We start from the raw sequence: 25171 nt of genomic DNA, 5'->3' as shown, positions 1-25171 counted from the left end.
ATGACTAAAAGTTTGCCAGGGCTTACTGCAGTGTTCCTTCACTTTCCATTAGCAGTTTTTTTTTAAAGCACAACACAGTGCTTTATGAGTGAAAAATGTCAATGCGCACAATTTAGATTTAAGTGAGGTATAAAAAAACCCCACAAAACTGTGTTAAAAAACAAACTCTTAAGTATTTCATATTGTATCCAATCAGTCAGTCCTATGCATATGTAAGTACCTCTCTACATAGGTAAGAAATAAAATGCAATTGACACTTGAGAAGTAATTTACAACCAACATCTAAATGATTTCTGGTAAAAGCAAGATTGAAGATTTTGATAGAAGATGAAAAAAAGGTTCAGCTAGGTGTGCTTGACATTTTAAGAATATTCTTTGGCGCTTAGCAAAATGACAGCAAAGATTGAAATAATGCTCCGGACAGTGTTCAGATCATTAAATTGTGAAAATGTCAAATAAATTAGGGTCATATAATCAAAGTTTAATGAGAAGTTCGAGTCAATGGTTTTCAGTATCAGTATACCTGAAATGAATTGGAAAATGTACTTCTTGGTACTTCTTCCATGCCAAATGAAGTATTTTCCACCACTTCTGCCATACTCTGGAAAGACTTAACTCCCGAGAAGAAGGAAAAGTTGTTTTCCTATTCCTCTCTCCCTCATCATTTTTTGGATGAAGAACGTGTACCTCCTCCCACCATAAATGGAAGCAAACTAGGTTTAAACATTCAAAAAGTTATAAAGGTTTATTAAATGAATCCAGATTTGACAGATATTACATAAATTAAGCAGCAATAAAATTTTACTGGGGTTTATGTACAGATCACAGTGATTTTCATTGTGCAATGAGGGCTGACTTTGTAACTTTGAACAGTACTTACACATGTGAGCTACAACAAGCAACCAGCAACATACAACATTAGTCCAAGCTCACCTCGCAAATCTAGCGGTTCAAACTGGTCACGTACTACACAAATGCCTGCTATTGCTACCACTACCTACGACACAACAGAGTATTTATAAAGCAGTTAGGTTTGCCATAGAAAAGTGCAAAACATGGCAAGTCTGTACACAGTACAGTATGAAAAGGAATCATGCTACAGTCATTGAAAGCTGAAAAATAACTCTATAGCATAGGAAGCACTGCATCACAACTCTTCTGAATGGCAAGCAGATGGGCTGAGGAACAGCCATATCTTCATTGCTTTCAAACCTGCAAAATCCCTGTTGATCTATTTAAACATAGTTCAGTACCTATATTTTGATCAATTAACAATGATTTTTTACAGTGGAAGATCACATTAGTTAAAGCTCAGTAGCACACATATTCATTGATCAAGCTAATTTACAGGAAAATCTACAGCATGTTCTCCATTTAAATCATGAAGCATTTTTATTATTTGGTTACAAGGCAATTAAGTTTACAATGCACGTTTATCACTTAAAACCTCAAATCGGGCAATTAAAAATATATATATATAAAACTCAAAAATAAAGATTGCTTTTTAATGTTTAACATTCTTGTTTGCCAAAGCAGAATATGAAAGGCCTATGGGCTCTTGCAAGAAAACAGTCCTTATGCAACAGTCTATATGCAAAAATATATGTTAACAGAAGCAACCATAATAAAATGAACTTCAGAATAGAGGAGGAAGGAAAAACAAAAGTGTTCTAGCTTGCTTAAGAAACAATAAAATAAATCCAGAGTCCTTAGAGCAGTGTGTATCTGGAAACATCTGCTTCAGCACTCAGAACTGTGTTCGTTAGTGGTCCATGAAGTCCCAGCAAAGACTTAAAATAAAACCAACTCACTTGTGCAAATAAATAAAATGGGCATGTATAGTAACAGTTCAGTAAGTTGAAGACTGTAGAGAAAATAACTGGTCGTTCATAATGTTTCAAAAAGGTTTCTTATTAAGGATTTTAATTTAAAAAATTTTGAAGGTAGCTTTGTACTAGAAAGCATGTTGACGAGGTCAGTAGTTAGGTATAAGTACACATGGCTCTGGAAACAATGTGAAGTCCGTGGATTAGTACTATAAAGAAGACTGTATTCACTGCTTTAGTCTCTATCATAGTGAGCGCCAGTGCATCCACTGCCAGCAATGGGTACGTGAATGAGTACGAATGGGTAAGAAAGAAAATCCATTTTTTCTGTTCAGCCTTTCAAAACTTCTGACCACCAATGTAGCAAATTAGTCAAATGCAATTTCAAACTCCATTTACTCAGTTCTGAAGACTTAAACGCAGTGCAGTTTTTAAATTTGAAAGAAAAAAAACCAAAATCATGCTGTTTTTGTAGTACTTAGGATTAAAAAAAATACTGAAACTTGCACGTTAAAAAATAAACTGTGCTTCCTCCCCCCTTAGACAAAGTAAGCTCTTTTATGTACTTCAGTTCCTCCAGCTGATTTGGAATAACTCACTCCACAGATACAAATACAGAAGTCTAGACTCATTTTTCAAGAGAATGAGGTATTTTTACCATGTTAAAAGGATAATTTTCCATGGATTTTCTCGTTATTATATATTCCTATATAGTTTTCACTGATTTTCAGCTGGGGCAATCAACTTGCAGCACTTTTAAACATTTGTAATAATCCAGAATTACCTCTTTGAAGAAGTGTAACTTTATTACATATTGTATTTCTGCAAAAAAGTCATACAGTTTCTAAGAATTAATTTGTTTTATAGAGATCTAATAAACTAGAAATTGCAAGCTTTCAAAGTTCATTTACTATTTTACCACGCCTCTGCATTGTCAAACAAAAGAGAATTGAAGAAATTTTTCCACCAGGACAGACCAGCTGTAGATCTGTCATAAATTTATAAAGACAGTAATTTAATTTGCAATTACTAGAATGCCCGTATAGTAAGCACACAGAATTTAGTTCAGAAAAATGAATCTTTGGCCTCCATTTTTATGGCATTTTAGATTAATAAAAATGTGGAGAACTCTTTGTAGGGAAAGCAGTCTGTAAGATCTACAGAGACAGTTTTATGTAGAGCCATCAGTCATAGTGGTACAACTTCAGTAAGCTGATGTGCTTCCGAAACAAACAAAAACTTTTGATCTAAATATGATTTCCCTAAAAGTTATCTAAAACCAAAAAAGTATTTACTTTTTGAAATCAAAGCACTCAGTTTCCCCTATATTAAAACAAATATCACAATATGAAACATGAAAAAGACTAAAACAATCCTGAATTTGTGTTTATGTGTACTCCTATACAAGAGAAATACAAATGCACATACAGATACTTGGTACTACTTAAAATGAAACAGTATTGTGAATACTTCCTAAATTCAGTGTATTTAAGATTTCAGAAAGCTGTCACACAGTTTTAAAGATATTCCTCAGATCTAAGGCTTGAACACTGTACATACAGAATTCCTGGCAGTGGAGACTTCAGGCTATTTCCAAAAGCAGGAGCAGAAAAAGCAGGCTCTAACATATATTTAGTGTTCCCTCTGATAGTTAGAAGCTCCAAATATTCAACAACAACTACGCCAATAATGAAGAAAGTCTGTTACAGCTCATGCTCTAAATTTAGAGAAAACAGCAAGCTAAGAGAGAGAACAACTCCTGTAAGAGCCAGTTATAGCCCTTATACCAGTATGCACTGAACTGAATGTCTACAGAGAGTTGTCACAAGAGGAATCACATTTCAGACAGCACGTCATCACTCAATATCCTGGTTTGTAGAGACATCAGTGTAACATAATTTCATAAATTAACCATTAAGATGTATCTTAATCAACAATAAAACATGCCCTTGTCTTTCTGCTTTCAAGTACTATGGTTGCAAGTATGAGGCATTGGAAATTTTAGGTACAAATCTTATTTAAAACTTAATTATTTTTTATTTTTACAAAGAATTATAAAATGTATATAAGATGATGAAAAACTCATTTATCCTTTTAAGATTTTTATTCCTAGAGAACTTCTTGAAAAACATTATTTGAAAAATAAAAATCATAGACTCTGCAAAGTACAAAAATTTACATCTTTGCACAGTTCCTGTGCTTTAGTTGTATTGTATTCATTATATACATATATACTAATTTGTGCTTTTAATTACACAAGTTTAGTATAAACTTATAAAATTAAATCTATGAGTTAATTATGCAAAAAGGATCTGGGAATAGCAGGAAACTTAACTAAACCATAAGTTAAAAAAAAAAATCCTAAAATATTTCACTTTACTCAAGTCTACTTCAGAGTAGACTGCCAACGTTACAATTTACTAAACCAATGCCAAATGTTTTCAGCTAAAACTGATTCTTGCCTGCCTCCAACTCCTTAGATATTCATTATATTCTCATTTGCATATCTGAATGCAGTATAATTCTCATCCACAAGGAAAGTTTTCATTTATGTATTAATTTAATTTTTTCTTCAGACTTGCTCTTCACTTCACTTTCTTTCCAGTTTCTAGGGCAAAAAAACAATGAAAAAAAGAATTAAAAAAACAAGGCAGAACACGTGAATTCAATGTCAGTTTTCAGTCTTTCATAGTACTAAAACATAATTCAAGGTATAGAATTAAACTGACAATCCTGTTCCTTGAACTAAAGCATTTACTCTTAATACAAAAATCTTGGAGTTAAGAAGTGAATGTTGTTATTTGTCAAATCAATCTACATATTTGCTTCTCACACTCAATTTAAAAAGATTGAAAGCTTAAATATCCATATGCTTGGATAAGAATCACTACAGAACAAAGCCTGTAGCATACCTCTATCATTCAGTAAGCCTGCTTTAAAATATATCAGTTATCAATTTTACTTTATACCATACATTCCTGTAGCCAATTCATGTTGGTTTCAAGACCTGTATGGAAGAATTAATCACTGTTATGAATCAGAAGATATAGTTTCTGCACAAGGCTCTCCCCAACCTGCAACCTTTGAAGAGGATTCCTGGCCCTGTAAACGTACCTTGTCCATTGTAGATGTTGCATTCAGAAGTTCTTGAAAATTTCCAGATCTTTAGGGGGTACTGGAGGCATTTTATTCCAGTCATCTTCAGGATAAGCTTCAAAATTGGAAGTATCTCCATCATTGGATACTTTCGGCACGATAGGAGGCTAGTGAGCATAAGTACAAAAGAAGTTAGTATGCATTTACAGAAGTTCACCTTTTTCACCAATATCGACTGATGTTGAGAGAGAAAAGACTATGGCAACACGTATGTGTTCCAAAGCTTTGTCTGAAGTTAAAAAAAACAAAACACTTATAACACAGATATCCATTTGTTTAGCATTCAAGCTCCAGATGCTTTACAAATGGAAGTTAATTACTGCACAAGATTATTTCAGTTAGGCTTCCAGGCATGTTCTGTTACAGAGGACTCTGCCACACTCCTCATGTTTCACTCTTTGGCCAACTGGCAAGCAGCAGCATAATCATCATCAGATCCCTTTCAACTAAGATAAAGTCATGATAGCAGGGCAGGTAATTGCTTTGTAATTGAAGAAAAAAAAGCCTTCTGCTTTCAAAACAGATTGGCTGCATTTGAAGAGGATGAAATGACTCACTTGTATGTGCCTCACACGATCTACTACGCCTTTTTCTAGGCAGCAAATAATGAAGCTGCTGCACTGTAAAAAACTGATTTTCACAAGAATGTCTGTAAAAGTATCTTAACACAAATGGGTCTTTGGATTTTATGAAAGTTGGAAGTCCAATGAGAAATAATTGTTTTCTACCTCTTTCCTCATAAGATCCTTTGGATTTCCAGTTTACAGGTTTTTTTTCCTATTTTCTTTTAGTTTAGTGCTGAGATTACTCTGCCCTTCTGGACACAGGAATGTGAGAAACCTTCTTTCTGAAACATTTAATCAGTTACAGGTAGAAAAAACATTTCTTTACTCATGTGACCTTCATTTCTATCCCCTTCTTAGTGGTATAGTGACCTTAAGTATCAGCATACCGAATATACTGCTCTAGTTTAAGAAAACCTAAAGAACACCAAATAGGCCAAAGAAAGTTACAGCACAAAAAGAACTACAAAGCACAATGTTGTTCTCCATTTCCTGATAAAGACTGCCATTGGCTCTGAGACCTAATTTGAAATTTCAGGCTTAGAAAAACAGCACTACCAAGTTTCCAGCTGGAAGGAAAAGTCCTTACAGACAGTACCTCCATACTTCAATCAAAAACAAAGCCTTGTTTTGGCAATATGGCAGCCCCAGAATACTGCACAGATTCTTTTGAATATGGGAACAACCTTCTTTGCTCCAGAAGCTCAGCTTCTGTGATTTAGTGTTTAATGCAAAGTTCCAGAGAGCTGTGCGTGGCGGACACAGGTATGTAGCACACCTCCAGGTTACAGTCTTTCATAATCTCTATCCTCCAATGTTCCCAAACTGCAAAAAGAACTTGAAAATGTACTTTCAAAACTTCCTATGCAGAGACAAGCTACCCAAACTGACTGAAGACTGCCAAAATGCTACAGCTAAAGACAAGGGAAGATGTAGCCTGGACCAAAACCTGCTTTATTCTGATCTTGCTTTCAAAATGTCAAAGAGCCTCAAGGCTCATGGAAAATGGGTCTTCAAGAAAAATCAGAGCTATTTGATCCATGAGAGGGAATGTCTGATAGCCCTGCTTCCCTGGAAACAAACTATCAGGGAAACAAGTTTTGTTATGTAATACAGAAGCAGAGAGAGGAATTTGCATTAACAAAACTATGTTCTCTCTCCCACCACTTAATGTTATTTGCAAAATATTGACATTTAAGATCATTTCAGAACTGTGATTCCATGCCCACTTGTACAACGGAACAACTCATACGTTTTAGAGGAAAAATGCATGTATTATGTCATGTTTTCCATCTCTTCATCAGTATCAAAATAGTTACTTTTAGAAGCAGAATCACAAAGCAAATTTCTGACCCAACTTATGTCTTTGCTTTGAAGAATAATTAAGTAGGATCTCATCCTCATCTTCTAAAGTTCAATGCAATCATCACTAAGAATAAGAAACAAAATTTCAAATTCATCACCCGAATGCCAGTGAGTTTTTTCTTAATTACAATGCTGCATAAAGGGTGCTTGGATCTGAGACTAACATTCACCTTTTTAATACTATTTGCTATTTATTTAGTAATACAAATCCTTGTAAACCAGAGTCAAAATTTGTTACGATTTTAAATTCCCATCTGCGTGATCAGAATTTATAGTAGGTAATATGAAAAATGTGCCTTTGTTGTAACACCTGTAGATAAATTAGGTGTCAATTAGGTGTAGTAATCCCAACATCAAATAGAGAAAAAAACTGCCTACAGCATTACATTAGGATGTTGTTTACAAAAATACCTCATGAGTGTTTTCACCTCTTATCTGTTTTCCCCAAATTATCTAGTTAGAAATTCACTGTAAAAAGTCGTGCAAATAAATGTAAATCCAAACATCTAATTAGTACTTGACTGACTGCAGATGGCTATCTATGTTATTGAAAATCACTTCTGTGAGAAACTGTTCCAGTTAGAACTTTGAGGAAAGAAAGAAGGGTTTACTTCCAAAGTGCTTTAAAAAGCATGTTACAGTGTTGATAGCTTTTGCAAACATCTGCCCTCACTCACATAATACTAGAATTCAGTGCTGTTAAAACTTATGTTAGAATTACATTCATAAATCCTTCTTTCTCACCTCTCCTCTTTTTCCTACTCCCATATGCTTTACATTTTATTAAAGCATTTACCTGAGTTGAACTTGGCAGAAAAAAATTAAAGCCCAGAGAAAATATTCCCACAAATACAAGACACAAACAAAGGTAACCCCACACCAACACTCTTTCAATCCTACAACAGTAGTTACTTACAAAGACCTATAAATGAAAACTGAAGCTTATTGTATGTAATGTTAATCACCAGACTCCAGCAAAACAAAGCAGGCTTTTTAAAATTGACTATTCATATGTGTATCGCACATAATATGTGAATAGACATTCAAGTAAATTAAATTTGCAGAGGAAAAGTATAATTATTGATGGATACAAATACTCAGATACTCATACACACATGAACACATACACACACAACAAAAAAGTTTCAACAGAACAGTTCAAATGAACAGTAACTTCTCATTGACATATCCTACACAGTATTTTTCAGAAGGCACCTTTAGTCTCCTTTGAGGCACAGCATCCCAGTCTATAGACCTGAACCATCGATGTCTCTTCACATCATCTGCTCCATTCTTTAAAAAACGAAGAAAAACAGAACATTTAATAAAGGGATATGAACGCCAAGACATGTATTTCACCATAAGAACTATGCCATAAAAAAACCCTAGTGGTTTATTTAACCTTATATCATTTTTTCAGGAGATAATCAATAAAAGATTCTACAGGATAAATTTACAGGTGTTATTTCCCTAGCAGATCCTGAGTTCCAGCAGTAAGTCCAATTTATTAATTTACTTTTAGCATTCCTCTTACACAAGATAGATGAAAATTAAACTTAAAATATCCTCAATGCCATTCACTGCAGTTTTGTTTAATTCAGTTTACTCCAGAGCTTTACAGAATGACTCTTATTCAGAGCTGCTTTCTAATTCTCACACTAATAAAAAAAATTAACTGTGGGGTGGTGGAGTGTAAATTAGAAGACAGTACTAGGAAATACCTTTATCAAACGTTACAGACATTTCATACTGACAGCAAGAAGTCCTGAGTACTGTCATAAGAATATTTATATATGTAAAACCATTTATTTTTTCATTTCAGTGTTTTGTAGTGATTACTTTCTCTTGGTAGGCTTGATTTCAGTTAAGTACATAAGGAAAAAAACATTTATTTATTTATTTATTTTTACTTTTGAGAAGAGGAGGATAACAATATGAGTACGACTTGCAGAAACACAGAGTTAAACTTTTCATTTAGAACTGTACAACAGAAGTCACATTTGGAAACGTAATTCAAACTCCTGCTTATAAAACTAAAAACTATTCTTAAGTCTTTTCTGTAGAATTCTTTCACCTTGTGCATTACATCTAACATTTTATACTGACCTTCATATTTCCTAATCGCCTTGTCCTGTCAACCACAAGTAGCTTCTTAATAAGGTCTCTGCAATAAAGAATATGTGTTCTCTGTTCAACAGAAGCAATATATGTTTGACTTCCATACAAATGCTGTAGAATAAGAACTTACATCACTTTGGCTAGTTAACACTGTGTACAATTTATCCATTCATTTATTTTGCATTTCAGAAGAGTTAAGAGTCATTTTTTTCTCTTCTTTCCTTCTCCCCAAGTAGAACTATCTTTCTATGCGTTGTTGTACTTTCCTGGGCTTTCCGAGTATCAAAATTGATCTCAAATCTATTTGGCAGAACACAACCCTAGTTCATACATAAAATACAGATGAAGTCACACCCTCAACTTCATACATTCAAATTTAAATCCTGTGACAGCTAAGTATTCGGGGAAACCATGGAAGAACTACTCATCTTTATAAAACTAGTAAGATCTGCAAGCTCTTTCATTTCAGTGAAAATGAAAACTTTCCTCTGTGATTCTACATCACTGAGCAACTCTACATAAAGCTACATCGACCTTTCAAAAGACGAAAATACATTCAGAGACACAAAGAATTTGTGTTTTAAGAGCAAAGTGCTTTCTAAGTGCCGAACACCATAAAACTAAGTGAGCATAATTTAATGAGTTCAATTGATTACTTACAAGTTGGGAGAAAATCTATCTTCATATATTTGAAGCAGTTAATTTGTATCTCAATTATTACTGTACTACATATCATTCTTCCTTCACAAACTTCCAATGAAAGGTAAGAACAATTGAACCACCTCTCTTGTTTCTACAGTCTCAACAGACTTGAAGGTTCCAATATTGCATGAAATGCTAAAGATCTAGAGAATATGGCCAATTTAGACTTATTAACCTTGCAGAAGGTTAAGCAAGCTGATTTACAGGAAAAAAAAAAAAAAGGCAAACATAGCATACCTGTCTCTTTCTACCCTTGGTTCAAACACCTACTATTCCAAAACAAAAACAATATTGTGTCATGTATCCTAGGAATCACAAAAGTGTACGCACAAAGAATACATCAACTCACAAGTGAATGTGCTGGACTGTTTCAAAAGCTGTTGTATTTGGCAGGATACAGTTCAAAAACTAAACTGGAAAAATATTCAATTGCCAGATAAAAGGAGAATAAAGAAGGCAGAAATCATTTTTTTAAACTCTCATGATAGTTTCAGACAGTCATTGTTTGGATTATATTAAATAAAGCAATTGATTCCTTTTACAGTGACCTTCAGTGAAATGCTTCCTTCCAGTTCTTCACAGAGAAGGCTACATAAGTGGCTATAAACAATCTTTTCAGCTGAGTAGAACTGAAAAGAAATCCAGAAAACCAAAATAAGAGACATAGGATATACAGCCAAAGTGAAATCATGGAGTTTGCTCTTCCAGTATAACTAGAAAACATTCAAAAGATCATTATTTGTTAGCTTCAAAAACTGATATTAGAAAAGCATAGCGAAACTCAGTGATGTGTATTGTCACAAAAAAATGAACAAATGCTGCATTCAGTAGAACAAATGCCTATTAATTTGAATCAACTGACAGTTGAGTGCTTCTTTACTTTGTAGTTTCTCAAGAAAAGTATAGAAATCATCATGTTAGAATCTGTTGATGTACTGCTGTATGTACATAAAGAATGAGATTCTTCATGTATCCAGAACTTTCTAGATTCCTGGAGCACTGATGTTTCATTTGGCATTTCCCAAAATTGTCTTTGCAAGAAAAGTTTACAAAAACAGAAGAAGAGTTTTGCTGCCTGAGAGCAAAGACTTATAATTCAATTGTTACAAACACAGTGTAACACCAATACTTTGATGGACATGTCAGATAGGACACAATACTCCTCTCTCTTTCTGAGATACCAACTGCTAGGAAGAAGATAATGAAAGCAAAAGGGATATAAGTAAGAAAGCAGACTGTCTTACTAGAACAAAACAATCTTAGCAAGTGCTTTAAGAAAATGGTGCAAGGATGTGAGACTACCTATTCATATTATGATTTAAAATAAGGGAAGTTGCTGCAACAAGACATAAATTATGCTAACAACTTGGTGCAGGAAAGCAGGTGAAATCAATGGATGAGATCACTCAAAACTGAAGTGTGAAAGGAAGAAAGTCCAAACCAGAATCCCACAAGGCCCCTTAAAGGCAGGAATGTAATGGGAATGAACTGCCAAGCACAAGCTGAAAGAACATCTGGATAACAAAAACTGGCAAAGAGGTGTATCAGCAAGTATGCTGATTAATGTATCCTGCAATTCATGTCTAGACTGAAGAGCAAAACCTGCATATACATGCTTAATAACATAACTAGGAAACTTACAGCATCAGGTGTCTTCTGGATAGTAGAGGTAAGTGCTTGCCAGTGACCATTAAATACAAGCACAAACTAACAACACCTCTACTTTCAAATGCTTTCAAGAGCTGCTAGATACTCTATGCTAACTCAACCTACCCATATACCCTAAATTTGAGCTATTCAGCTCTGGTCATGTTTTAATACTTTAATACACATAGTACGCACACTGGAAACGTACACTCTCTTTCCTAAGATAGACTGGATTAGGAAGACTGGAGGAGACTACCCAGTTAGAAATCACTTCAAGATAGTGAGGAAACACTCTTAAGAATAGACATGAATGAAAGACACTAATGAGCATAACCGGACATAGACAGATTTGATTCAGTGAACCGGATGATTCAGAGAAGGCTTAAAAATTTCTCCCCAGACTAGTAGCTTTGCAGGATAATTCATGAATGTTCAGATAAAGTTGGACAGATTTTGTTATATATGCCATACAGCGTTTTATCTATCAAACTAGTGTCGACATTAAGCAAATGCCATTTCTATAGGTCACTTCAAAATATCTCGAAAGATTAACCTGGGTATGTAAGAATAACTTCCTGCCCTCACTCATGCAATCATCTCTACATCTCTGTAAACCTATGTTTACAATTGCACTTTAGAAATTCTAAAATTTACTAGCAATTATTTCAGTGACAGAACTTTCAATGAAGGAATTTTGGAATAGGAGAAAAGAAGCATTTATCTGCTACCCACTTGTAATGATTGAAAAATATTATGAATAGAAAACAGACATGCATATTTAAGATTGCACATTGAACTGGGACTCCCCTATTTGAAGAGCCATTTCACACTGGAACTTCAGAAGTATCAGAGTTCAAGTAGTTATGTCAAGAGTGATATAAGTGGTACTTACACAAAGGAACAGTAAGGTGTCCTCCTAATTTTTATGCATGCTAAAGTATCTCCTTGTAGTTCTCTTTTCTTCTCCTCCCACACCATGCTAGCACCAATAAGCTTTGCACAATGCAGGAAGGCATTTAATATTCCAATATATGCAGAACAGTATGAAAGGCAGATAGTATATAGGAACTGTATCACCTGCCTGAAGTCTATCACACATACAATTTTCCTTTGAGTGCAAAAGTAAAGGCAATCTAAAATATTTTCCAACTTAGTGTTTTAGAAAATTACAATCATCTATGAAGATACTTTCAGAAAGAATGCTCAGAAGGAAATTAGAATATAAAAGACAAGGTTGGGAGTCACAGACTTACTTTACATATAAATCCAAATGCCGTGGGAAATCTATTTTGCCAGCAAGAATCTTCTGGTATATGCCAAATGGATTGTCATCAAAAAATGGAGGAAACCTATTTTAACACAACAAATTTATAGAGGTTAGGGAAAAAAAGAAAAAAAAAAAAAAAAAAAGAAAGAAAAGAAGAATCTTGCAAATATTATGATGTTATAGTAATCTCCCCAAAGTGATTAGATGGTTCTTTTTGGTAGGACATCATCAATCAAATACTAACTTGGTAAATAAATTATCAAGCCATATTGAGGCTGCCATTGCAAAAAAATTTGTTCTGTAACCACTGACTAGTTTCCATCCAAACTGTCAAAGGCCCTACATACAAACAAGATAGTCCAGTTCAGTTATTTACTGTACTTCTTTAGTTTAAGTACAGGCTTTGTGAGGCAAGGTCTGAAGGAGACAAATTGTTCAGACTGTTCAGAACCCAAGTCTCTTAAAGTGTAGCTCTCTTTTCTGCATTGGGACAGATAAAGCATTGATTTAATCTCTCCAGGATGACGAGGAAATCAAGATACAATTGAAATTCTACACTTATTTTCTATAGAATTCTCCATAAAGTTGTGAGCTATCAGAGAGACTGCTTCCAGTCTGATATCCATGGTAAGATTTGAGAAAATTTTCTGATGTGCTTCCCTTACCAGTACATGACAGACCCAAATTACTGCAAGAGGCTCAGAGTGTAGGTACTTCCGTACAACAGGGAAATTCAGCTTTGACCAAGCGCCAAGAGGTTTTCATAGTCATCATTTTAAAAATTACCACAGGAAATATTTTAGGGGAATGGAATAACCATTCATTCACTAATCTGTCCCACCTTGACTTCTGTAACACAACACTGCTCTTATGCTTCCACTTCAAATCATTTACAAAATAGAAAATGGATATAATTAATACAGATGTTATTCAAAATCTCAAATACTGTTACAACAGCCTCAACACTTAGAATGTTTTCACATTTTCTTAACACTTTGTAATTACTTTCTAAAAGACAAACTACAGTAAGCAGATAGGTATGTAATACAGGATATTTTTCTCCTCCATCTCCAAATGTTCTATACACTGCTGAGGTGTTAAGAAGAATCAGGAACTTGTATGTGTTTCTATGTATCTGTGCACGTTAAGTTTGCTTTGTGCTTTCCTAATTTGAAAATTCTACATTACTATGTTATCTTTCAATTATTCTTTTAAATTATGTTTGGCAATATAAAAATTTAATGGCAGCATTGCTTAAAGTGTATGTGAACTGTATGCAATATGAGATTTGAGGTGAAAGCTTTTCTTGATCAAAAAACAAATGACTTGATACTACACGCAAATGGTCAATCTGCAACACATAGCATGGAATTTTAACACAACAGCACAAATACTGTGCTGGAAGCTCTAAATCAACAAAAAACCCCTTGAGCTTCAAACCGTCTTCACACCACAAAGCAAATATAAACAGCTGCCTTTTTTCCAACAACTGAAAAAAAGCTAAAAATTCTCTGTATATAGGACAACAGCTGCAAACCATTCCTTTTGCTAACTGATGTGTAACAATGGCATTGACAATGGTCTCAAAAATAACAGATCATTTTAACACTGAAGAAGAGGTGTTGTGAAATGTCAAGGGAAAAGCAAGTCTGACATAAGAAACTGTAGGCAGAAATCACTATCTACCTATAAATGATAGACCAAGTATGAAAGGTCTGTTGTGATAGGACAAAAGAAAATGGCTTCAAACTAAAAGAGGGGAGATGTAGACTGGATATAAGGAATAGGTTTTTTTATGATAAGGATAGTGAAGCAGTGGAACAGGATGCCCAGAGAAGTGGCAGACACCACAACATTCAAGGTCAGGCTGGACAAGGCTGTGAGCAGCCTCACCTAGCTGTGGTGTCCCTGTTCATTGCAGGAGAGTTGGAATAGGTGATTTTTAAAGATCAGTTCCAACTCAAATGATTGTATGATTCTGTCATGTAGTCACAAAACAACAGAAAAACCAAAACAACAGAAAAAACCTCACAGTTCTCATTAAATGAGAAAATTCAGTTAATTATATTTCTGATGACAATCATCTAACACAAGTAATATGTTAAATAACAAGTAAGTTTTCCTCTGTAGTAGACTGTAACAGAACACACTCAACATACATAGATCTTTTAACTTCTATTTTCTTCTATTGCCACTTTATTTAGATTGTTCAGATTAACTTAAAAAAGAACTCTGACATCAATAACCTTGGTTTTCTGTGTTCTTTTTCCTTCCCATATTTTATTATCTAAAACCTAAACAGGACTTTGCCTTAAACCTAGAATGTGCAGAACCTGAATTCCATGGGCCACCAGGGACTGAGTTAGTGAAATAAGACACTGAAGAACAGGAAAGTGTGGTTTATTTTGTTTGTTTTTAGAGAGATCATTTCCTAACACACACATCTCCCTATTCTTTTCAATTGCTTTTGGGGTCCAGAGAGTAACTTCAGGAAATAACTACCAAATGTCATAAGTCATTTACTTGCACATAGTAACTTAGCCTTGAAGTCAATTTTTGTTCACTTTCAAATAACTGTCCTGCTTCTTAACTCTTTGTTGAATTTTAAGGGGTTAAAAGACAAAACAAAACCTCTTATGACTATTTTTTGCATTAAAAGCCTTGATAGTAAGTATCAAGCCATATCTTGAGCTGATGAGGGAAAGAGCTTTAAAACACTGCTACTGCCAACAATAGTGAAAAGCTGATAAAATGCTAAAAGCATTTACTCTGTGTGGTAACATTTTGTTTTAAATAAAAGACGGACAACACAGTCTCTGCTCCCCTGAACCCCCTGACCACAAACCTCAGAATTTTAGAACAACCAGACGTGGATTGAGACCCCAAACAAACACTAAAGAAATGAAGCATGTGTACATTGTTATGGAGAGCATTTAAACACAAATATTTTTACTAAATCAGAAATATTGTAGTAAAAGACAGACTGTTACAAAACCACTTGCCGACAGCAGCTGCTTTGTCAATCAGCCAATGCAAGATCTCAGTTGTCTTTTAGAAAACACATCATTTATCTCTATTAGTTAAGAGTCTCAATAGCTGAAACATTCCTATTAAGCTTGAGGGAACCGAAACCTCATCACACAACGTCAGGTCACAGAAAATCCTACAGCTAGAAATGACTGCAGCTGCACCCATTATGTTAAATATATACCCGTTATATTTCAGCAGAACATGCAACAATCATAGTTCAATGTTCTCGAGTCTTGAGATCTCACTGACTCCACAGATGAGATCGTGCTTGAATATCACCTGCATTCACTACGTTAACTTAGGAAACCATTTCTGCTACTATGCTACCTGAGTTATCAAAAAAAGGGAAAACTGCCAGATTTGCACTTCAGGGGTCCCCCACCAAATCCTGTGGAAGGAAGTTAAATCACTCAGATGACCACTGGGAGATGGTAACATCTGAGCTAATGTTATTGCCCCAGACACTTTTATCCTCATGCTGTCTAAGACAGAATAACAGCAAAAGGACTGTTGGGAATCTTGTTCCTTTCATTCATCCCTCTGAGAAGTAAGAAGAGAATCCCACCCACACAGGTAGCTATGGAAGGAAGGTGAAGCCTGATACAGATCAGCCTATATCAAATACTTTTTGTTAGATGAGTCAGCCAACCTTGCCTGTGTCAGTAGGAAACTCCTAGTACATTTCTATGTTTTTTCTGCCTTGAGCTCCACAGCAAATGCATATTCAGATCTTCAGGACTTTAAGAAACCAAGCAGTGGGCTGCAGCATTGTCCTCAGACACAATGTGGATAGCACTGGGTGGGCTCATTCACATCAAACATTCACTGTATACTGAAGCTCTGAAGCAATGAGCCACTGACAGTCTGCTCATGCAATCAATTTTTTTGTTCAAGCACCACAGCCCTGAGCTAATGGCACGTCACAGAAAAGGAAGATCAAATCCAGGGAAGGAAGTTTTTGTTTTCACTCTTCTCTATGGGGCTGAAGATTCAGAACGAAAGGCCATAATGACAACCTGATGCATGCTCAGCCTGTGAGAAGGCATTGAGCGCACTGGGACTGATATTCTAAGAAGTTGTTCTAACAAACATTTATTGAAATACACAGTTTCTTTGTAAGCTACGAAAACATAGCTTTTATCTGTACTTACTCTATGGCAGCAACAATGACAAACCTGATTTTAAACATTTTTTAAAAGTGAGGAGAAGCATATGGATGCCTTGTTTGTACACATGCACAAATTCACTTTCTCTCTAGCCCTGTTATTTATTTTACTGAAAATACAAATATGTTTTTTAAATCAGAGCAAAGTCAGGCAATTACTTTTATCCACCTAATGCTTAGAGTAAGAAGCAGTTATATTAATGCTGAGAAAAATCTGATTTCAATTTTTATCTTCTGTGAAAAAAGAAATTTCAAGAAATTTCAAGACAACAGAAATAACATTTGAGAAAATGGATTATCAAATAGACTGTTCAACCTTTTCCCCATTTGCTTTGGTTTAAAGAAAACCAAACTGCACTGACATACGTCTTCCTGTTTTCCATCTATCTATTAACAGACATAAGTTCTCACTGCAACTGTTATTTTGCTATGCTAGAAACCCGTTACAGAAGTTTCAGAGAAAAACAGTATTCACTGTCTCCATCTTTTTATGGTTTTGCATATAAAAATGCCAACTTTAACAGAACTCTTGTCCAGAAGAGATTAGGAAAAAACCAGCTACTAAACAAAAGTACTTAAGATACTAAAAGGAATTACCTAAAAAGGGTAATTTCTTCTCCCACAAATACCCTGCCAGTAAAGGTAGGTTTCTGTTTGTTTGTTTTTAATATAGCACCATAATTTTTGTCTTCAAAGACAAAAAAATGAAAATTGGTATATTAATAACAAACTTACCCCAAATCTTCAGAGTATCACAAACAGAACTAGTAAAGAATTATAACCTTATCTTTGACAGATATTACTGTGATATATTAATCACTATCACTTACCCTGACAACATCTCAAATATAAGAATTCCCAGGGCCCACCAATCCACAGCTCTCCCATGACCTTTGCTTTGTATGACTTCTGGTGCAAGGTATTCAGGAGTGCCACAAAGTGTCCATGTTCTGGGAGGAAAACAGAAAACATAAAATACAATAATAAAATTAGACTGAATTGGAACTAAAATTACAATTAAAAAAAAACCCAAACAAACAAACAGGAAACATTCAAGATGTGTCTGCATTACTTATTACATATAGGAATAAAGGAAAAGGAAAACCTCTACAGATCTCAGAAGACTGCTGTATCATGATCCAGTTCACCTGGCATATAAATAAAAATATGGAAATTAAGAAACTGCTTGGCTGCAAGAGACACCAGTAAACTCAGCCTTCTGGCTGTTAGCATGGTACAATACCCATTAGGCTACATGTTGTTTTGAGATCAACAGCAGTTTTCACCCTGTAAGCTGCAGACATTTGACAGGCCGAGCAGCGGCAACAGCAATGTGAAAGATAACTCATATTCCAGATGGCCATGCAGATTTTAACGAGTGTGGCATGCAGGCTGTTTGTTGTTCATCGCTGGCAAAAATGCATAGCTAATGGTGGTGACTATGGTGAAATCTATTGTTTTGTAGCTGAGAACTTGTTCTATCAAATAGTGCTACTGTGCTTTTTGCCGTTATTGTAATTTCCATGAAAAGAAATAGGAAGCATTACTTTCAGAGCAAGCTATGTAGGAACTTTTATTTGTACAAACATTTGTGCAGAATTTGCCTGGCTTCACATCACAACTTATTTTTAAACACAGTCCATAGAAAAAAAAAGAAACTCTGATAATGCAATATGATTTTTCTCCAAGGAAAAGTGGTAATGAACACATTAATATGAATAGCAATCACCTTTAAAAAGCCATATATACATCTTTCAACTTTCCTATTTTTTTTTCCTTCCATTTTTCTACTTAATTTAAACTACCTTCTTCACAACCAGAAGGAAATGTTCAAAATTTTTATTACGGCATCTCAGTCTATCGGCATTTTTGGTTTATCTTTTGTTTAGAGGATTAAATAAAATGCTTTTCTAAGATTACAGAACTACTTTAATCAGAGCTTTAAAAAAATATTGTTATTCCTAAAATATTAGGAATTAGGATTAGACAAGCTGTATAACCAGTCATAATTTTCAAAAATCCAAGACGCAAGGAGTTGAATTTCTTTAGGCCTAATTTAAAAACAGCAAATGCAAATAACTCCACAGCTAAACTGAGCATGTTACTGATATACTGTACATACTATTGAAGCCACGTTCATTGGTGTAAGAATAAATCTTCAATTTTTAACGACAAATGGATGGCATAATTTAAATTGATGGAAAATATAAACTGACTTTCTAAATCAACAGCATTCAAGAAAATTCCTGCATACAGCACTATTTACGCACTGCTGCCACCTAGCAGTTGCCAAGATAATGCCTATCTATCATTAAAAGAAAAGATTATGATCCACTCTCCTCCTAAAATTTAAGACATTGTATTACAATCCAGTATATAAACTTTTATTTATGTTTATTTAGCCCATCCTGCAAGTAAACAGCTACCAGTAATTGGTGTCTTCACAAGTTGTATATTTGTACCACATGATCATGACTTATGTACTCTCGCTGGTCAAGTAACAAACCACTCTATATTCTGGAAAATGTATAAAGTATTATTTTGATTATTATGCAGGCTGCTTTGAAAGTAAAGCCTCCTATTTATTTTTATGAGAACTACAACCAAAACAAAAAGTACAATAACGCTATTTGACAGAGCAAATTATCAGCTACAAAACACTACTTTTCAACAAAGTCACAACCATTTTCTCTGCATTTTTGCCAGTGATGAACAAGAGCTTGCATGTTGTGCTCATATAAGTCTGCACCAGTGGAGGTGACCCACTATTGCTGGTGCCACTGTTGGAATGCACCACCCGCTGCCTCTCTGTCCTTTCATTCACTGTTTGGTCTTCATTGACATTCAGCAAAAGCTGAAGAACAGGAACAGGTGCTATTTTTTATTCTGCACGGAAGAATTCTGTTCCATATCTTTACTTCATCTACACCTCCATGTCAGCTGCCGTTTGGACAGACTATCCTCTACTGCCATCTGTCACGTGGCAACAAAATGTAACAGAATGTTGGTGGGAAAGTTCAACTTCTGGTACCATACCACCAACATCCACTTCTGACATCGTGGGTCAACATAATAAAACAGGAGGCATTACTTTCGGAGCAGCACTTGTATTTCATCCGAGCCTCTAGATGCCATTTTCTTGGACAAAAATTATAGAGTATAAAAAAAGAATGGTCCAGATCCTTCCAATTGCTTCAAAATTTTCACTGCTAAGGGTTTTCAGGGTAAGAGCTAATAAGCAGGTAATCAATAATTGATAATATTGAACACGTAATTTTAAAATCAGGAAATCAAACTAAATATACTCTCATAACAAAGATAAGCTATCAAATAGCATCTGTCAGACTTGTTAACAGCCTCATTTGAAGAAGCTGGTTACTATATTGTATTGCTCTACATTATTTAGCCTCCATCTCTGTTGTCCCTGCAAATCTTCTCACACAAGATCCAGAGATAAGTAACATCCTTTTTCGTGTTGCCTTCTAGAAGTTTCTCCATAATTAAATTCAATGGAGATGGCTTTGTTTCCAGCCCTCAAACGTTTGTTTTGCAGGATATTCTTGCTTCTACAGTGACGCACAAGACAATTACCTAAGAACAAGACTTGCTGCATCTTGCCTTTGTTTTCTCTGTTCAAGTCCACTATGAAGAACTGCTGTGAGGCAGAACCACTTTAAGGAAGAGTGAAGAAGTGTAGCAAAATGCTTTAAACTTAACCACTTACGTTATTACTTTTTTTTTCTTTTTTTTTTTTGGGGGGGGGGGATTTACGCTGAGGAATATAAAATTAACAGTAAACAACATTCCATTAAAAACAAACCTATTTTTTTCTTGAAAATTTCAGAAAACTAAGTAAAACGTGCATAAAAATGCAAACCTGTGAACTTTACTTTTGTACATTCCTCTAAAATAGCACATAAAAAATTGTGAGAACAATCAGAAATATGTTTACTTGATGTATTTATTCCTGAGTAGTGGTACGCCCTTTCATAAAAAGAAATATCTATAATCACAGCAACTATAAAGCTCAAAGTAAATCTTTCCTATACCCTAACAATAACAGTGATTTATTCTGCCCTACAGTCGTTTTTCTTTTTTTTAAACTGTACATAGAAAACTTTATTTCTTTGTGCACCATAATGGGAAGAGAGAAGTGTGAGTCTAGAAAACCTCAAATTAAGTACTACAGAATCATTTATGTGAAGTAATGTACATCAAGAACATGTAACTATTCAGGCTTTGTGCAGACAACAATTTATGTTATAATTTATTTCACAAATCATGTCTTCCATCCTTTAGGAACATCTTCACTTGTTTAAAAAAAACAAAAATTCTCTTCATTTTCATGATATAATACACACATATAGACTCACAAGATTCACATGCAGAGATGTTGTATTGATCTAGATGTTTACTATACACAATAGTCTATAAAACAAAAATAGTCTATAAAACAAAATAACCATAATCAACTGGAGTGTGTAAGTGGATAGCTGGGGTGTGTTTTTTGTTGTTCTTTCTTTTGTTTTTAACAATATATATTCAATACGTATTTTTACAGTGACAAAACCAATACTGTGCAAATGATTTTTTGGGAGGAATAGCATGTAGTTACCAAAAAAAAAAAAAAAAAAAAAAGAAAAAAAGAAAAAAGACTCTGCATGAAAAAGTCCTCACTCCATCCAACTGTGCTCTGTATTTTCTATTAGCTGTCATACATTTACATGCACAGTAATACTTCTTAAAATGTATTGGAACAAATTGACTCATAGATTCATCTTTCAGTTTGAAAGATCAACTTTCATTTGAACTATCATGTGATACGACCGGTTACTCCTGACCTATCTTCAATCCACAGAAATCCAAATTAGGAATAACCACTAAGTGGCAGCATCTACATCTAAAAAGGAGGGAATAAAAATTAGTACAAAGATGTCTTACTAAGAGAGGCTCCAACTTACATCAGAACTTGTTTTTTTAATGTCAATCTGTATAAATCTGTTAGCTCACTAGGAACTGAATTCAAGCAAACGTGCAGGTACTAAAACATTATGGATTTAAAAAAGAACTTTTAATTCCAAGGGTGAACAGGTGTATTTATTTCTGCTTAGCATTCTACTGTGCTGAGAAAACACAGCACCGGAAGCCTGTAGCACACAGGAAGCAACCTTTATGACCACTGTAACATGATTTAATCTGTCCCATCTGATTTTTATGCCCCAAGAGATATGTTAAAAGTAGCTCTCACAGTTCCTTCATTTCAAAACATTCCTTTAGACTTCCCCCACATGCTGTGGAAAAGCTCCCCCACACGAACTGTAGGAAAAGTAGCAGCTAATAGGTGAGTGAGAAGATGATTAACTATTTAACTCAACTAGAATCATCCATTTATCTCATCTAGAACAACTGGATAGGGTCTCTAAAGAGACAGCACTAGGTATGATATCAAACCTTACAAAGGCAAATTTTCTAACTTGACAGCTATTTATTTTTCCCTTATGTTCAATCTAATAACACTTTTTTCTCACTTTTTCTTTTTTTTTAAACACGCGTAATTCTGGAAGAGTAGCTTGAACAGAGAGAACAGAGAAATAATAGAGAAACTATACGTTGCCAAAATGTTTACATAATGCTAGTAAAAGGGATTACAGTACTGTAGAAATCAGTTAAATAAATTATTTTTGCTGAACCTGGCCCCTACATATTAGTTTCATTTTAACAACAAGGTTATGAAAACAGTGTCCAGCTTAAAAATATTACTACATCTCCAAAAATGTCTTTAAAAAGAAATCTGAAGGAAACAGCAGTTACAAAGCATTTAGTAATTTAACTTGTCTAGAAGATTGTATCCTATTCAACGTATCAACACAGAGATCAAATATTCTCTCATCATTTTACATTACTGAAGTTTATTTTTACAAAAGGACTAATGAAAACCCAAATACACAAATGTACGCATATACAAATATTTTCCTACAGTTGCTCACCTGTGATACTGCTCCTAATTAAGCCTAAGGTGTTGCAGTGATTTCAAGAAAGCCCACTTTCTTTTTATTATGTGACTTGACATTTGTGAAATGCTTAGCTCTGAAATCAAACTTTTCCAACTCTAATTTTTGTATGTTAAACAGTAAAAGTGTACTTACCTATCCACCAATTTTTTAGCAAATCCAAAATCAGTAAGCTTGATATGTCCTTCTTTGTCTAGTAATATATTTTCAGGCTTTAAGTCTCTGTAAACTATTTCTTTGGAGTGCAGGTATTCTATTGCACAAATAATTTCTGTTGAATAAAACAGTCCTGTGCTGTTGTTGAAACGCCCCATGTTGCGCAGGTAACTAAACAGTTCTCCTCCTGGTACATATTCCATTAACATGTATAAAAAACGTTCATCGTGGTAGGTCCAGAATCTGTAATAAAAATATTATTTTACTGAATAAACAAATTATCTCAGTAATTTGCTTCAGAATTAAGTTTCTGTAGACTGAATTCTTTTGCCCCAAGTATGCAGATAATATACAAGGGTTGCTCTGAAAGTAATGCCTTCTGTTTTAACATGTTGGCCCATGACATCAGAGGCAGCTGTTGGTAGTATGGCAGTAGAGGCTGAACCTTTCCACCAGTATCCCATTAGAATTTGTTGTTGTGTGAACAACGGCAGCAGGGAGGCAGTCTGACAAAACGGTGTCTCACATGCAAGTGTAGATGAGCAAAGGTGTGGAACTGAATTCCTCCATGTGGAAAAAATGGCACCCATTGATGCTCTTTACGAATGCTTACGAAGACCAAACAGTGGATGTGAGTACAGTGAGGTGGTGCATTCCAGCAGTAGCAACAGTGGGTCATTTCTGCTTGTACAGACTTTCATGAGCATGGCACGCAGGCTTTTGCTCACCACTGGTAAAAATGCACAGCTAATGGTAGCGATGATGTTGAAAAGTACTGTTCTGTAGCTGAGAATTTGCTCTATTAAGTAGTGTTACTGTGCTCTTTGTATCTGTTGTAGTTTCCATGGAAATATACAGGAGGCATTACTTGTAGATCAACCTACCTATTTATGGTTACTACTGTGCAACCAGTAAAACCCAAAGAATCTAGGACTATCTAACAGCTGTTCAAGCAGTAGACTTAACATGAAAAGTAATAACAGATAGTTCAGAATGTGCACAGCAAACACTTTAAACAGGAAACTGATAGATTCCTTTGCCTTTTACAAAACAAGTATCTGCTAAGCACCTAATAACTGATTTCATATACTGCTAGTCTACTAAGACCCAACAATTCTCACAGTTGTATTTCATTTAATCGAATACTGCCCAAGTAATGTGGGGGGAAGAGCATAAGCTGCTTTCATAAATATATTTTTGTCAATATATTCACACAGAGGACACCAGAGTGCTCTCCTTCCCTTTGCTTATTCCTTCCTATATAAAAACATAGAACCTCAACAGAAATGAAGTTTCTTTTATATACTTTGTATACTTTTATATAGAATACAGAATCTTCTGTCTCACATTCCCCTGAGCTAAGCTGTTTTTCATCTACCAACATTAATGAAGTCATACACCACATATCCAAATGCAACATAATAATTAAAAAAAAAAAAATCAGTATTTGATAATGCCTAGAAGAATATTTTACTATTTTTAAACAAACAAATATTCCTATTACAGTAACAGTAAAAAAAGAACACTGTATCTCCATGCACTCTGTTGGCAGAAGAATGAAAGTTATTTCAGCTTCTATTAACTCTCCTGTAGTATCAAAAAATCCAAAAGATCAAGTATTTTTTGTTTTATTTGTTGGTTCCTAATCAAGCTAGTAAGTCTAGAAAGACAGATAAGCAAGAAAGATAAGAAAGATAAACAGCAAACCAAGCTTCCAAACCAAAGAGTGACTTTTCCTCAATAAGATATTCTTTCTTGATACTGACAGGACAACCAAGAAAATAAGACTGCTGAGAGATTAGATTTATTAATTCTAGTTTTCTTGAAATGTCAAGATTCACGTTAAAATCACAGTACCATATGAACTGCTGAACCCACTGAATTATGATAATTCACTCAAATGTATCAATAAAGATTGACTATGAGTCTCCAACGAACAGCTCTCCAAGAACATAAGCATTTCCCCCCCCCCCAAAAAAATGCTTAAGAGTATAGTAGATAACAAACTTCTCTGTTTGCAAACTGATAAAGATCCTCTGTCTATGTTCTTTCTTAAATGCAACAGGAAAAGGAAAAAAATATATATCTTGAAGGTTTTATATATGAGAAGATACAGGAAGGATGATTGCCAGAAATAGATGATGTGCAGCAATACCTTTAAAAGT

The 25171-nt window shown here is 34.7% G+C and overlaps 1 protein-coding gene across 1 annotated transcript in view; it reads right to left on the bottom strand.

The window, feature by feature from the left end:
- Positions 1-726: 726 nt before the first annotated feature.
- PRKX (protein kinase X-linked) overlaps positions 727-25171 on the bottom strand; it is a 55497-nt gene continuing 31052 nt past the window's right edge. Inside the window, exons 3-9 of the mRNA XM_048959649.1 lie at positions 22986-23249; positions 17670-17789; positions 12631-12726; positions 9017-9074; positions 8126-8203; positions 4941-5089; positions 727-4434 (exon numbers count right to left, since the gene is read on the bottom strand). Of these exons, the coding sequence (XP_048815606.1) occupies positions 4964-5089; positions 8126-8203; positions 9017-9074; positions 12631-12726; positions 17670-17789; positions 22986-23249 (742 nt within the window). The 3' untranslated portion in view covers positions 727-4434; positions 4941-4963. The remainder of the gene's footprint in view (positions 4435-4940; positions 5090-8125; positions 8204-9016; positions 9075-12630; positions 12727-17669; positions 17790-22985; positions 23250-25171) is intronic.

Source organism: Lagopus muta, chromosome 1, assembly GCF_023343835.1.
Source record: "Lagopus muta isolate bLagMut1 chromosome 1, bLagMut1 primary, whole genome shotgun sequence".
Taxonomy (NCBI): Eukaryota; Metazoa; Chordata; class Aves; order Galliformes; family Phasianidae; genus Lagopus; species Lagopus muta.
The sequence above is the reverse complement of the archived record's forward strand: the minus strand, read 5'-3'. Positions and strand labels throughout refer to the sequence as shown.